This window comes from Sapajus apella, unplaced genomic scaffold (assembly GCF_009761245.1).
Source record: "Sapajus apella isolate SASKATOON/1434 unplaced genomic scaffold, GSC_monkey_1.0 scaffold2, whole genome shotgun sequence".
In the NCBI taxonomy this organism is placed as follows: Eukaryota; Metazoa; Chordata; class Mammalia; order Primates; family Cebidae; genus Sapajus; species Sapajus apella.
Window position 1 is genome coordinate 58,652,292 of NW_022436942.1, and position 16,632 is coordinate 58,668,923.

The window sequence follows — 16,632 nt, forward strand, 5'->3', positions numbered from 1 at the left end:
CCAGACCCGCGTCCTAACTAACGCTCCGCCCAACAAACCATAGAGTACCGGAAAAAGCTCGAGCAGAGGAGTCGGAAAGGGAACACAACGGCAGCTGCGGTGTGGTCGGTGCTGAGATGACGACCCTAGTGCTGGATAACGGAGCTTACAACGCTAAAATCGGTTACAGCCATGATAATGTGTCGTAAGTGCTTTCTTTCTCCGAAGGACAGGATATATACGCCTAGTGGTGTCATGTGCTACGTTTCATCTCCGGACATCAATGAATTGCAGACGCCCCCGCGCCGCCCTAACTTAGCCAGAGGGATGCCCTGGTTGGAGCTGGGTGGGTGGTTGTGATGCTTTGAACTGGAATTGATTTTGGTTTTAGTTTTGGGTTGCGAGCCCCGGAAGTGGGATGTATGTTTTATTTCGTAACAGGAAATAGCCGTGGAAGATAGGCTTCTAGAGATGCTTTCCTGACAGAAGTTCATTGGCCTTGGGAAACTGTGGTCAGCGTGTTTGGGTGTTTGTGGATTTGCCTTGGGACAAGATTATAGGTTTCATTGGATTCTCAAAGGGGTCTATGACCCCTCAAAAGTCTAAAAATCACGGTCCTAGGACCTAGAGGCTTTGAAGATTTTGGCCTACTGGCCGACCTAGTTAAAACTACTGGTGTTTTGAAAAAGAAATGAAAGAGAGAAATCAAACTGAGTAGGAATGTCAATTGTTACAATCTTTCTCGAAAATGTTTTGGCAATGTGTGTCCTTATCATTGTCGCAGAGGCTGGAGTGCAGTGGTGCGATCTTGCTTCACTGCAGACTCCTCCTCATCCCTGGTTCAAGCGATCCTCCTGCCTCAGCCAACCGAGTAGCTGGGATTGCAGGGGTGCGTCAACACTCCCGGCTAATTTTTTGTATTTTTAATAAAGACGGGATTTCACCTTGTTGGCCAGGCTGGTCTCGAACCCCTGGCCTCAAGTGATCTGCCTTGGTCTCCCAAAGTGCTGGCATTACAGGCGTCAGCCACTGCACCCAGCCGACCCAGCAATTCTATTATTACTTAGATAATTAATTATAAGTACTATATTTGATAGGAGTAATTACAAGGATGTTTTATATTATTCATAGACATTGTGTACAGATAGCCAAAAAATGGGAAGCAAGCTAAATAATCAAGATTGGCTAAATATATCATAATACAAATATGAGCTTGATAACAAATGCAGATTCTTAAAATTATGTATTCAAAGAATATTTAAACATGTAGTGAAAATGCTGACAGTATTATAAGTGAAATAAGCAGGTACAAAACATTTTTTTACAGTATTATCCTAATGTCATCTCATATACATATACAGACACGTTTGTATGTATACATACATGTGTGTATAATCGATAATGGCTCTAGTTTGTCTTCCAAACCAGATTGTAAGCTCATGGCAGGCAGCAATCATTTAAAAAATAGTTGCTACTTCTGTACCCTGTAACAGCATCAGCCTCCAACCTTTTTGGCACCAGGGACTGTTTTCATGGAAGACTTTTAAAAAATTTTTTGAGATAGAGTCTCATTCTGTCACCCAGGTTGGAGTGCAATGGCGCAATCTCGACTCACAGCAACCTCCGCCTCCCGGTTTCATGCGATTCTCCTGTCTCAGCCTCCCAAGTAGCTGGGATTACAGGTGTCCACCACCACACCTGGCTACTTTTTGTATATTTTAGTAGAGACAGGGTTTCACCACGTTGTCTAGTCTGGTCTCGAACCCCTGACCTCAGGTGATCCGCCCGCCGCGGCCTCCCAAAGTGCTGGGATTACAGGCAGGAGCCACAGCCCTGGGCCTCATGGAAGACGGTTTTAACATGGGGATGGGGACATGGGTGTGGGTGATGGTTTTGAAATGAAACGGTTTTCAGGTATTAGATTCTCACAAAAAGTGCACAAACTAGATCCTTCATATGCGCAGTTCAAAATAGGGTTTGTGCTCCTATGAGAATCTAATGTTACGGCTGATGTGACAGGAGGTTCAATTTAGGTGGTATGCTCGCCACCCCCAATCCCAGTGCTCACCTCCTGCTATGAGGCTCGGTTCCTAACAGCCTATACGGACAGGTACTGGACCGCAAGCCCTGGGATTGGGAACCCCTGCCCCACAGCATCTTGCTGATTGAAGGTCTTTGGCTTCATGAAAACTTAATTTTTATAGGCATAATTTTTAACTTATGAATCTTTAATTCAAATGGTATTAAGACTTTCTGTGTTAAAGCAAGAAAGACTAGGACCTTTACCAAAGCAGTAGCTTTCATCTCTGCAGTGACAGAAGCAATACTTACCTGTAAGGATTTCTTGAGGATTACTGGAAAAAGAAAGGGTCCAGTATAGAACTTATTACATATTGAACTTAAAAAAAAGGGAGGGCATTTTTCTTTTATTATTATTTTAAAATAGAGACAGGGGCTGGGCGAGGTGGCTCAGGCCTGTAATCCCAGCGCTTTGGGAGGCCGAGTCAGGTGGACCACAATGTCAAGAGATTGAGACCATCCTGTCCAACTTGGTGAAACCCCATCTCTACTAAAAATACAAAAATTAGCCGGGTGTGGTGGTAGGCACCTATTGAACCTGGGAGGCAGGGGTTGCAGTGGGCAGAGATCATGCCAGTGCACTCCAGCCTGGTGACAGAGTGAGACTCCATCTCAAAAATAAATAAAAATAGAGACAGGTCTTGCTCTGTCCACCCAGGCTGGAATGCAGTAGTGGGATTATAGTTCATTGCAGCTGCAAACTCCTGCGCTCAAGCAATCCTCCTGCTTTAGCCTTCCAAGAAGGTAGGAGTATAGTTGCTCATCACCATGCCTGCCTGATTTTTGTTTATTTTTTTATTATTTTTTTGAGACAGAGTCTTGCTCTGTCACCAAGGCTGGAGTGCAGTGGTGCGATCTTGGCTTACTGTAAACTCTGCCTTCTGGGTTCAAGCAGTTCTCATGCCTCAGCCTCCTGAGTGGCTGGGACTACAGGCATGTGCCACCATGCCTGGCTAATTTTTTTTTTTTTTTTTTTAAGTAGCAATGGGGTTTCACCCTGTTGGCCAGGCTGGTCTCGATCTTCTGACCTAAAAATTCAAGTGATCCACCCGCCTTTGCTTCCCAAAGTGCTGGGATTACAGGCACGAATCACCACACCTGGCCTATTTTTTATTTTTGTAGAGACAGCATCTGGCTATGTTGTCTAGGCTGGTCTTGAACTTCTGGTCTCCGGTGATCATCCTGCTCCCAAAGTGCTGGGATTATAGGCATGAGCCTCCACTCCCAGCCTTTTGTATTATTTTAAGACAGAGTGAGAAACACTGGATATACCAATCTTAGGCTACACTAATCTTTTGGCATCAAGAGTAATGGTTAAGTAAGGGTGTTTTGGTGAGCTAAATATTTAGGGAATAATTATTTGTTTCCTTATTTCTAGGGTTATTCCTAATTGTCAGTTCCGGTCAAAAACAGTACGTCTTAAAACTTTTACTGCCAACCAGATAGATGAAATAAAAGATCCTTCTGGACTCTTTTACATCCTTCCTTTTCAAAAGGTAATCCAATTAATTATGTTTCATTTCTAGCATTGTAGACCTAAACTTTGAGATCATTTTAAATTGTATTTAGAAAAGGCTGTGTGTATATATGTATGAAAATATTTTTAGGTCTCTGAAAAAAAGGTGACTTACATTTTAACTACAGTCTAATTAAAGCCAAAAATTAGAATTTAATTGTTTGAGTAAAAATAAATGACTATGATTTAGTTACTTATTGTGAGTACTGGTTTTTACTTAGGTTAAATCTAAGTTGTATGCACACATTAATTTAAGAACATAAGTATAGGGAGGCAACTCTATATATTGGTGTGTCTTTTGAACCCCTACCATTTTAGTTATTGTTTATTTGAGGGTTTTTTTTTTTTTTAACTGTTTAAAGGAGAAAAGCATACTAATATAATCAGTTTGAAATTCATACAGCATCACACTGGAAATAATAACCAAAGATAGAAATCAGTGCTTTAAAATATGATTTTTAAACATTATTCAAATATTTAGAATCTGATTGTTTTAAATTATTAAAATATTCTTGATAATTAAATTTATAAAAACATTTTTTAGGGCTACTTGGTGAATTGGGATGTTCAAAGACAAGTTTGGGATTACCTTTTTGGAAAAGAAATGTATCAGGTAACAAATTAGAGTATGTATTCAAATTCTATTTCCATGTCTCTTTGTAATGAAAAATTAGAACTTATATTTTAAGATTTACAAACTTATGTCTATGTTCTCAGCACATATTTAAGCCACTTTTAAAATTAATATTTAATAAATGCAAGTGAGTAGAATTTCTGTGTTGAAGTGGAGGTTGAATATAGTCTATATGAAACTCAAAATTTGACTTCAGATTTCTATTATTAGATCAATTCACTATATCATCTTAATTTTCACAGTAAATCATTTTTGCTTACATATCTAAATATTGAATATTACAAGAGGATTTTGTGCTTTTAATATCTATAATGTGATTATAGGTATACAGAGAAAATGTTCAAGTTTTAATAATTCTCAAGAATGTGTGGGAGAGAATACATAAACTTGAATATCTTAAGCTTCTTGCCCTTTTTCTTTTTTTTCTTTTTTTTTTTTTTAATTTAAAACATCTGCAGGCCATGCATGGTGGCTCACACCTGTAATCCCAGTACTTTGGGAGGATGAGGCTGGTGGATCAGTTGAGGTCAGGAGTTTGAGACCAGCCTGGCCAACATGGTAAAACCTTGTCTCTACTGAAAATACAAAAATTAGCCAGGCATGGTGGCTATGCACCTGTAATCCCAGCTACTTGGGAGGCTCAGGTAGGAGAATTGCTTGAACCCAGGAGGCAGAGGTTGCAGTGAGCCAAGATTGTGCCACTGTACTCCAGCCTGGGTAAGACTATGTCTCAAAATAAATGAATAAACAAAGAAATAAAACATCTGCAAGTATTTTTTTTAATATGATTTTTTTTGTTTCTTTAATAGAGATGGGGTTTCACCATGTTGCCCATGCTGATCTCAAACTCCTGGGCTCAAGCAATCCACCCAGGCGAGAGCCACCAAACCCAGCCCCATTTTCTTTTCTTGTTTTGTCCTTGTCTTTGTCTTGTCCTGTCCTGTTTTTTTCTTTTTTTCTTTTTTTTTTTTTTGTTTTTGAGATGGTGTCTCGCTCTGTTGCCCAGGCTGGAGTGCAGTGGCGTTATCTCAGCTCACTGCAACCTCTGCCTCCCAGGTTCAAGTGATTTTCCTTCCTTGGCCTTCTCAGTAGCTAGGACTACAGGCGCACGCCACCATGCCTGGCTTTTTTTTTTTTTTTTTGTATTTTTAGTAGAGATGGGGTTTCACCATGTTGGCCAGGCTGGTCTGAAACTCCTGACCTCAGGTGATCTGCCCACATTGGCCTCCCAAAGTTCTGGGATACACAGTCTGAGCCATCGCACCTGGCCTTGTTTTCCTTTTATTTAGAAACATAACAATAGCTCCAGTACTCGTTATATCATTCATTAATTTTTCCACAATTATCTTTAAGCAATTTCTTGGTAACATTTTATTTTCTCTTATTTTTTTAGAGACAGAGTCTAACTCCATTGCCCAGACTGGAATGCAGTAGTACAATCATGGCTCACTGCAGCCTCAGTCTCCCATGCTGGAGCAGTTCTCCTACCTTATCCTTTTAAGTAGCTAGTACTACAGGCATGCACTGCCATGCCCCGCTTATTTTTATTTATTATTATTATTTTTAGAGATGCCCCACTAATTTTTATTTTTTATTATTATTTTAGTAGAGATGGTGTCTTGCTATGTTGATCCACCCACCTCAGCCTCCCAAAGTGCTGGGATTATAGGCATGAGCCACTATGCCTGGATGGCATCTTAATACTACCTCTAAGAGAGATAAAATTATGTAATAGTTAAGTACCTGGAATCTGTAACTAGACTCCCTGGGCTCAAATCTTAGCTCTGTCATTAAATAGCTCTATGAACTTTGGTCACTTATTTAACTTTTCTGTGCCTCAGTTTGCTCATCTATTAAATGGGGATAGTAATGAGACTTATCACGATTATTGTGAGGATTAATTTTGTTTGTATATGTAAAACAGGTATTAATTATCACTACAAATTATAAAACATTTTGGAATGTTTTCCCCTGTAGGTTGATTTTTTAGATACTAATATTATTATCACTGAACCATACTTTAACTTCACTTCAATTCAAGAATCAATGAATGAAATTCTATTTGAAGAATACCAGTTCCAAGCAGTATTAAGAGTAAATGGTGAGTTCAAGTTTTCACTGAAATTGAGTTATATGACTATGGATATGAATAGGTTAACATAAAGTTCCAAAATACTAAGTGGCATTCTTGGCTGGTGCAGTGGCTAACACCTGTAATCCCATCACTTTGGGTGGCTGAGGTGGGTAGATCATTTGAGTTTAGGAGTTTGAGATCAGCCTGAGCAACATGGTAAAACCCTATCTCTACAAAAAAACACAAAGATTAGTTGAGCGTGGTGACACACACCTGTAGTCCCAGCTACTTAGGAGGCTAAGGCAGGAGGATCTCTTGGGCCTAGGAGGTTGAAGCTTCAGTGAGCTGTGATTGTGCCATCTTGCATGACAGAGTGAGATCTTGTCTCAGGAAAAAAAAAAAGAATTGAGTTATATGAAAAGTGAATATGATATGAACTGAGTAAAGAAACTCTTTAAGTTCCAGAATACTGGAACTTAAGTGGCATTTTTTAGATTTTAAGGAATTAAGACTTGGAATTGTTTTTGTTTGTTTTTGAGAAGAGGTTTTGGTCTCGTTGCCCACGCTGGTATGCAATGAAGCGGTCTTGGCTCACTGCAACCTCGGCCTCCCAGGTTCAAGTGATTCTTCTGCCTCAGCCTCCCAAGTAGCTGGGATTACAGGTGTGTGCCACCATGCCCAGCTAATTTTGTATTTTTAGTAGAGATGGAGTTTCACCATGTTGGTCAGTCTGGTCTTGAACTCCTGATCTCAAGTGATTCACCTGCCTCTGCCTCCCAAAGTGCGGGGATTATAGGTGTGAGCCACCGCACCTGGCAAGACTTGGAATTTTAAAACTAAATGGACCCTTAGAGATTATATAGTCGGATACCACTCACTTTAACTTTTTACTAATATTTATTTCTAATGAAGTTACTAGCCACATATTTCTCACTTCTGAAAGATTCTGAGGTAGTTGTCTTTTCTGTCATTTATGTGTTTGCTATTATTATTGTTTGTTTTTGTTAAATCAGGGTCTTGCTCTGTTGCCCAGGCTAGAGTGCAGTGGCACAAACATGGCTCACTGCGTCCTCCTACCCCCCAGGCTCAAGGGATCCTCCTGCCTCAGCCTCCCAAGTAGCTGGGGCCACAGGTGTGTGCTGCCACGTCTGGCAATTTGTTTACTTTTTGTTGAGACAGGGTCTCATTTTGTTGCCCATGCTGGTCTCAAACTCTTGGACTCAAGTGTTCCTCCCACCTTGGCCTCCCAAAGTACTGGGATTATAGGTGTCAGCCACAGCACCATGCCCAAATCTTACTGTTTTAAATAATGTTAGTAGCCCAGGCTGCTGGTGTGAGGGAGAACAATCTGTAAATATCATCTATAAGCAAGGCTTAGATTACATGGCATGATTGTGTACAATGAAAGTATTTAAATATTTAACTTTCAGAATTTAAGTCCATAAAAGCAGCCGTATGTGCAGTGGTTAAGGGCACAATCTCAACCAGGTGCAGTGGCTTACGCCTATAATCCCAGAACTTTGGGAGGCCAAGGCAGCAGAAATACTTTAGGCTAAGAGTTTCAAATCAGCCTGGTCAACCTAGTGAGACCCCATCTCTACAAAAGAAAAATTAAACAATTAACCAGGCATGGTGGTGCATGCATATAGTCCCACCTACTGGAGAGGCTGAGACAGGAGGATCACTTGAACCCAGGAGGTCAAGGTTGCTGTGAGCCATGATCTTTACCACTGGGAAGACGTTACTGGCATCTCATGAGTAGAGGCCAAGATGCTGTTAAACATCCTGTAAGCATAAGAAAGCCCTCTACAACAAGGAGTTATCCAACCCCAAATGTCAGTAGTTCTGAGATTGAGAAACCCTATTCCAAAGACACACTGCCTAGGTTTGAATCCTTGCTCTGGTACTTCTTAACTGTGTGACTTTGAGTACATTGCTTAACTTCTCTGAGCTTCAGATTCCTTATCTGTAAAATGGGATTGTTGTGAGTATTAACACACGTATTATACATTATACAGATTTTAGAATAGAGCCTGGCATGTAATAAATGATCAGTTAAAATGAGCTGCTGTTGGAGTAATTATTTTAAACCTTGGAGTGAATATTTACCTTTTTATTATGTTTACTATGTAAGTAAATTAAATTAAAAACACTATAAAGATCTTTTGACAGTTACGAATAGTATTATAAATTAACATTTTTCTTGTAATGAAAGGGAACATTTTTGGCTTCATGCTTGTCTTTGTTTTCTACCATTTTAATTGCTTTAAACTAGTGTTGTATTTTTATTCATTTTTTTCTTTATCTTTTTTTAAATAGCTGGGGCTCTCAGTGCACATAGATATTTCCGAGATAATCCTTCTGAATTATGCTGTATCATTGTTGATAGTGGATATTCCTTTACACATATAGTTCCTTATTGTAGAAGTAAAAAGAAAAAAGAAGCAATTATTCGGTGAGTTGCATTTAATTTTCATGTTGTTTCTAAAGATTAAACAGAATGATATGTGCAGTAATCAAATTTGAAATATCCTTTCAGGATAAATGTGGGAGGAAAACTCTTAACCAATCATCTAAAGGAGATCATATCTTACAGGTGATGCTTATCTTCAGTTCTTTGGGAGGATGGGGCTCTGGGGATTAACTTTTTTAAGTAATTTAAGATTATTCCTTACTTTTAAGACTAGGCATGTGGCTCACACCTATAATCCCAGTGCACTGGGAGGCTGAGATGGGTGCATCACTTGAGGCCAGGAGTTTAAGACCAGCCTGGGCAACATGGCAAAACCTCACCTATACTAAAAATGCAAAAATTAGCCAGGTGTGGTGGTGCCCTGTAATCCCAGCTACTTGGAAGGCTGAGACATGAGAATCACCTGAACCAGGAGGTGGAGGTTGCAGTGAGCCTAGATGGTACCACTTCACTCCATCCTGGGTAACAGAGTAAGACTGACTCTCTCAAAAAAAAAAAATTGTAAATGTTGTACATGGATATAACTTATGTTACTATTTTTAGTTTTATTGTATTTAAAGCATAAGCAGAATTTTTAACTCTCAATTTCTTGTTACATTAACTTTGGATGGTATCATACCATCAGCATCCCTTTGCTCCCTTATGTGCTCCCCCACAGTGTTGCTGACCCTTGGCGGCCACTGATTGGCTTTCCATTGCTATATGTTTGTTATTTGAAGAATGTTAGTTCCTTTTTGTTTTCTTTTTACAATTTTATTATTACCATTATTGTTATTTGAGGCAGGGTCTTGCAATGTTGCCCAGGCTGGTCTCAAACTCCTGGGCTCAAGGGATCTCTTACATCAGCCTCACTTTGCAGCTGGGATTACTGACCTGCATTTTGAGCCCCTGAGCTTGGCAAGAACGTTATAGTCTCAGATAACTAGAAGGAGGATACTGACTGTTACCAACACAAAAAAGTAGATAAATGTTTAAGGTGATAGATATTCTAGTTGTCCTGATCTGATGCACTGTATGGGTTTCTTTTTGATTTTGAGGCAGGGTCTCACTCTGTCACCCGGGCTGAAGTGCAGTGGTGTGTTCATGGTTCACTGCATCCTCAACTCCTGGGCTCAAGCGGTTATCCTGCCTCAGCCTCCCCGGTAGCTGAGACCACAGGCATGTGCTATCACACCTGGCTACTTTTTGTATTTTTTTTGTAGAGACAGGTTCTTGCTATGTTTCCCAGGCTGGTCTTGAACTCCTGGGTTTAAGCTATCCTCCCGCTTCAGCCTTCCAAAGTGCTGGGATTACAGATGTTGCCACAGCACCCAGCAAAACATCACTGTGTACCCAAGAAATATGTATAATTATCACATATCAGCTTAAAATAATATACATATATGTTTTAAAGGATACTGGTGAGAGAATGAATACTGGCATGGCCATGCCCAGTCATGCCATACATTTAGCAATTTTTTCATTAGAAATAATTATGGCCAGGTGCAGTGGCTCATATCTGTAATCCAGCACTTTGGAAGATCAAAAAGTTTTTATTTTTAAACATGTTTATTTCTATAGTAAGCCAATGTTTTCTTTGATTTACTTGTCAGATATTTATTAAACAGCTTATATGTGCTTGGTATTATGTGCTGACTCAACAATACTTACATAATCAGAAAAGAAAGTGCATGGAGTTAAAGTATTGTGTAGCAAGATTCTATTCAGAATGGTTTGGTGGGGGAAGTTTACTCTTTAGTTAGAAAAACCTTCCCACTTAACACCTTTGTTTTCAGTTTCCTTACCTATAAACTAGACTAATACCTGCCCTCAGAGGAATAGTGTAGAAATTAATGGAAGTGAGAGTATTCCATAAGGTTAAAATTATTTTACACATTCAAGAATTTAATATTTCAAAAAATCAGTTGCCTGAAAATTTAATTCCAGAAAAAAAAATTTTGGATAATTGTGAATTATATGTAATTGTTTGTTCCAAATTTTGCAACTTTTATTTCTGTTAGGCAGCTACATGTTATGGATGAAACACATGTGATTAATCAAGTGAAAGAAGATGTATGCTATGTGTCTCAGGATTTTTATAGAGACATGGATATTGCAAAGTATGTATAATGATAATTTAAGAATTGGAAAGTAGATTGTTGGGGATATTACACATAATTAGAATATTTCATAAATCTCAATTTTGTTTTCCAGGTTGAAAGGAGAAGAAAATACAGTAATGATAGACTATGTCTTGCCTGACTTCAGTACAATTAAAAAGGGCTTCTGTAAGGTAATTTTTAAAAACCATCCATGGCTGGTTGCTGTGGCTCATGTCTATAATCCCAGCACTTGGGGAGGCCAAGATGGGAGTTAGAGACTGGCCTGGGCAACAAAGCAAGAACCTGTCTCTATTATAAAATAAAAATAAAAATAAATCAATGATATTTCGAGTGATCACCTCTCACTTGAAGAATTTCACATCCAGCTGGGATTGGCAGGGCCTTAGAGAGTTGTTTTTTCTTTTGTTTGGCTTTTGTTGTTGTTGTTGCATCTCTCTCTGTCACCCAGGCTAGAGTGCAATAGTGTGATCACAGCACTCACTATAGCCTTGACCTCCGAGGCTCAAGTGATCCTCTTGTCTCAGCCTCCAGAGTTGCTGCAATTGCAGGCTTGCGTCACCACACCTAGCTCATATTTGTATTTTTTTGTAGAGATGGGCACCTACATTGTTGCCTAGGCTGATCTCGAGCTCCTGGGCTCAAATGATCCTCCTGCTTTGGCTCTAGGTGTTGAGATTACAGGCATGAGCCACTGCTCCTGGCCCTTAGTGAATTGTTGATGACTAGCTTCCTGTTGGCCATTTCACCAGGCAAAAGTGAAATTTGATTAATAAATTTCTTAGTAAATTTATTTAGAAAAAGAACTCTCAGCCAAAAGATAGCACATGGGACAAATCTGGAGATAAACAGTATCATTATGTATATTATAGTTAACTCATTTTTGTTTATTTAAAAATTTGTTTAAATCGAGTTAGAAATTGGTTATTTTCTTATTGTGAAAATTATTGACATAGCTGACCCAGGGCCAAATTTCACTCCGGTTTGGTCTGTTATAATTAGATTAGAAGAGGGCAAAATCCAGTGGAGTTTCAAAGTGTCAAGAAGCAGTTTGTCGTGGATGTCAAAATAATTACTATTTATCTTTGATAAGCTCCGATAAAATTACTTCTGTGTTTAGGTAAATGTGAAGTTTGCCTTTCTGGTTACCAGCTTATTGAGGACTGTTGAGAAGTTAAAAATCTTTGATCAGAAACATAAGCACATTTGCAAAAGGAGACATTTATGATAATATTCATTGCAGTGTACTTTAAAATAGTGAAAAATTGAGACCTGCCTAGATATCCACTAATGGAAGGAGAATAATTTTTGATATGTTCATATAATAAAATAATAAGCAGTAGTTAATTAAGTAGAGCTATATAAACAGCATGGATAAATCTCAGAAATCTGATTTTCATAGAAAAGCACATTTTAGAAAGCTGTGTATACTTTCAGTCTATGTAGAGTAATAATATATGTTCTCTTTTTTGTGAGAATAATATGTTATTAAGGTTTACATAAATATGAAGTAAAAGTATAAAAAACTATGTGAATGATAAAACACCAAATAAGAGAGTGTCAGCTTATCTGTAAAGTTACATAAAGCTGGTTGGTGAATACATGGGTTTTATATAATTATTTATACTTAGTATGACTGAAAACAAAAACGAATTTTTTGGGGGCCAGATTATTGAGGTGAAGTATGAATGAGAGTTCAGAGACTACTTGGGGACTTATAAAACTGAAATCATCCTTTTATGTTCTTACAAACAGATCCTGGAGGCTGGGTGTGGTGGCACACACCTACCTATACTTCCAGCATTTTGGAAGGCTGAAGTGAGAGGATTGGTTGAGGCCAGGAGTTTGAGACCAGCCTCAGCAACAAAGTGAGACCCTGTCTCAAAAGTAAAATAAAATAAAATAAAATAAAATTAGCTGGGCATGGTGTCACACACATGTATACTCAGGAGGCTGAGGTGGGAGGATCACTTGTGCCCAGGAGTTCGAGTCTACAGTGAACTATGATCATTTCACTGCACTCTAGAGCTGGGCAATTAGAGCTAGAGCCTGTCTCTTTAAAAGCAAAACAAACAAAAAATGAAACAGATCCTTATGAAAGGACCTAGGCTGGCTTTCAGAAATGGGAATTGAGATGGATTATGGGATAAGGTTGCCTAGGCATGCATCAGGTAGAGAGAAACTGTGGAAGCCCAAGTCCTAGCTAGGATATGGAAGGTATATCTTTTTTTCTTCTTTACAAGACAGGGAAAACTGCCCCAAACATTTAAATACCAAACCTCTTTCTTACTAGATGCATTTGATCATTATCATTTTTTATAGCCGATACCTTGTGGAAAATTTATGGTACTCTTTAGGGTTAATGGAGGTAAAGTAATCCTGATATCTGCAGAGATGGTTCTGAGTAAAAATCTCAGTGATTTCCAGTCTCTTCAAACTTGACTGATCATTAGAATCTCTTGGGGCACTTCAAAACAAAACAAAACAAAACAAAACATGTATCCATATTCTCAGTTCCTCTTCCTAGAATTGCTTATTTCATAAGTTTGAAAATTTAAAACCTCTTCCAGATGATTGGATAGTCAACTAGGAAATTTTTTTTTATTTAGAAAGATTCTCATTCCCTGCAAATGACAACCTATTTGTTTATTGGACATTTTCTTCTAAACTTTGCCAGGTTCTTCCTTGCCAAATTATAAGCCTTGTTTTCTTGAGTCAGTACCTTATGCAATGAGCCAGTAGAGGTGTGGTCATTCTCCCAGTTAACCATTACTTTACTCATCTTTAGAAAAGGCAGAAGCCATATAAGGTTTTTTTATTGGCTTGTGACCTTGTGAACAGATCTGGTTATGGACTGTACTTCATTTACTCAGGATAGACTCTTGCTGATTCTCATATGTGATTTGTATTTTGATAGCAGATGAGTGGACAAAGTCTGTTGGGACTGGGGTTTTGGCAGATGATACAGTGTTACAGCAAATGTTTCTTGTCAATTTTGTTAAAAATGAATACCTTATTCAGAGTCTGTGTTAAATCATCTTAATTTTTTTAAGACTTAGAAACAGTTATATTTTATATATTGAGATTTTTGTATATTGTTTCCATTTTAATACTTGATTAAAATGAACATTTATCTGAGAGCCTTTATTCCTAGGATTTTATTAACACTTGAACTCTGATAGTTTTAAGAATATTTTTAAGTAGTTGGAAAAAAGTTACATACTTGATTTTATAGCTTTAATGTTAATGGTAGTAACAATAGCAATAAAAATAAGGTCTGTAATATCATTACAGATAACAACCGATAGAAATTCCAGTTTTCTTTCTTATCAGAAAGGAAGCCTACTAAAGTGTAATGAATTTGACCGAGCTAAATTGAGAAAATAATCTTCATTATTGATTACCACTTTCTACAGAGCTAATATAACATAAACTGACCATATCTTTAATTGTACTGGAACTAACTTTATGAGGGCTATGTAGTAATCATGACTTACATTGACACATGACCTAAAGTAGCAGCTCCTAGTGACACTTATATGTTTCGTTTATGTCTAAAATAAAAGTCTTTTTAAATTATACTCTTAAAAAAAAAAACTACTTATACCAGATTACATTTTTTGTCTTGTTTTGAGATGGGGGTCTCGCTCTGTAGCCCTGGCTGGAGCACAGTGGTACGATCACAACTCACTGCAGCTTTGACTTCTCAGGCTCAAGTGATCCTCCCATCTTAGCCTCCCAAGTAGCTGGGACCACAGGTGGTGGCCACAAAGCCTGGCTAAGTTTTTAAAAAGTTGTTTGTAGAGATGAGCTACCACGCTCATCTATGTTGCCCAGGCTGGTCTCAACCCCTAGGCTCAAGTGATCCTCCCACCTTGGCCTCCTAAAGTACTGGGATTATATGCATAGCCAGTGTGCCCTGCCTCCAGATTACATGTTAATAGTTAATGGCTTTAGTGCTAACATTTAACAAGGATTTCTAGTTCTGACTCTCTCCCCTAGTCATTTGATCCAGAATAAGTCACATGATCCTCTTCTGTCACATAGGACTATAAACTAGGTAACGTCTAATGTTTTGTCAACTGAAATTCTCCAAGTCTGCATCTATCTCAGGTTACTTTGAATGTTGACAAATTAGTTATATCCCTTAAACTCAAGCCAATGAGTGGCTGGAATTTAATGAATTTATAAATTCATAGGAAAGATTTTCCATTCTGCTTAAGAAGGAAGAATATTTCTATGAGGCATAATATTTTTCTCTTTGTTACTATAGCAGTATTTTGGGTTAACAGTGATTTATAGTTTTCTGGTCTTCTTAGAGTATTTGAATATTATATACTTTTCAGGATATTTTTATTTAAAAATAATATTTTGAGCATGGAATTCCAAATGATCAAAATCTAACTATTTATACCCAGGTTATGAGTGGTAGTATAGTGGAAGGAATATTTTGTATGTGCTTTGGGTTATGATGTGAATGACCTTGAACAAGTAATGTAGCCTTGCAGGGCCTAATTGCATCATTAATTTAAAAGGAAAATATGCCCATCTTACAGGGTTATATGAGAGTGCAGTTCATGTATGTAATATGTTTAATGAATGACATGCTGTTGTCTTGCATGCTGTTATTCAAGAATTTGAGTAGCTACTGTGTACCAGGTACTTTTTTAATGCTAGTTAGTGGATATGTGATGGTAAATAACAGTATAAGCCAAGAGGATAATATTGGGTGATAGAGAATGGTGAAGGATCCTTTATTTGGACATCAGAAAAAACCTCTCAGGAAGCTGAAATCTGAATAGTGGATGGCTGATTATATTAAGGAATCTATAATATTCTTTATTTATTACTCTTTAATAATACATTGCTAATATTTTAATATATTTTAAGTGTTTCTATACTTATAAGGAACTGGGACCTATCCTTTTATGAGAGGACAACTGCATTTATAAGTCAAATGAAAGGAATGTCTTTAACTGAATCTAGGAAAGCTGATAGTTGTAAAATTGAGAGGGACCATTATTTTAATGATCTAGAATATTGTGGAGAGAGATTATTTTTCTAGCCCAATCAGCTACAGCTCACAGAATGGGTGGGTTAGCAGAAAATAAATAACAAGAAAATATGAGTCATGGTTGTTTAAAGTTTGTTTGTTATACATAGGCCTCATGCATATAAAATTCACATTATAAGGTAATTTCGAGGATAAGGACCATGGACTTGCTTAAATCATTTGGAAACTAATTTTGAATAGAGATTGAATACATAGTAAATAAAGCTTCCAAATTATCTGTGAAGGAACAGCCATATTAGCGTCAGTAATTATTTAGTTATGTTTTATGTGGTTTTGGCAACAGTAAAGGCAGCCACATTTTTTTAAATTTTGAGAATCTTGAAACTTCCAAGAACTAGTCATGTTAGCTATATAATGTAACTTAAACGTTTAATATTCTTTTTCTTTAAGCCAAGGGAAGAGATGGTGTTGAGTGGAAAATATAAATCTGGGGAACAAATTCTTCGTCTGGCCAATGAGAGATTTGCTGTTCCAGAAATACTCTTTAATCCTTCTGATATAGGCATTCAAGAAATGGGAATTCCAGAAGCTATTGTCTATTCAATTCAGAATCTACCTGAAGGTACATAAATAGAGTAAAATGCTAAATAATTATAATTGTTTAAAAACATCATCTTATGAACTCTGTTTCTTCTAAATAATTTCAGGCAAATTGGTGAGTCTGTTTTATTTGCAGAGATTTCTAGATCCCATAATGCACTTAA

General features: G+C 37.7%; 1 protein-coding gene across 2 annotated transcripts in view; it reads left to right on the top strand.

Annotated features, from left to right (window-relative positions):
* Positions 1-16,632, top strand: part of ACTR6 (actin related protein 6) — a 21,590-nt gene continuing 4,958 nt past the window's right edge. For both annotated transcript variants that reach the window (XM_032298896.1, XM_032298887.1), the window contains exons 1-9: positions 1-184; positions 3,437-3,554; positions 4,119-4,187; positions 6,186-6,309; positions 8,602-8,737; positions 8,822-8,878; positions 10,756-10,854; positions 10,949-11,027; positions 16,319-16,490. In XM_032298896.1, the coding sequence (XP_032154787.1) occupies positions 117-184; positions 3,437-3,554; positions 4,119-4,187; positions 6,186-6,309; positions 8,602-8,737; positions 8,822-8,878; positions 10,756-10,854; positions 10,949-11,027; positions 16,319-16,490 (922 nt within the window). In that variant the 5' untranslated portion in view covers positions 1-116. The remainder of the gene's footprint in view (positions 185-3,436; positions 3,555-4,118; positions 4,188-6,185; positions 6,310-8,601; positions 8,738-8,821; positions 8,879-10,755; positions 10,855-10,948; positions 11,028-16,318; positions 16,491-16,632) is intronic.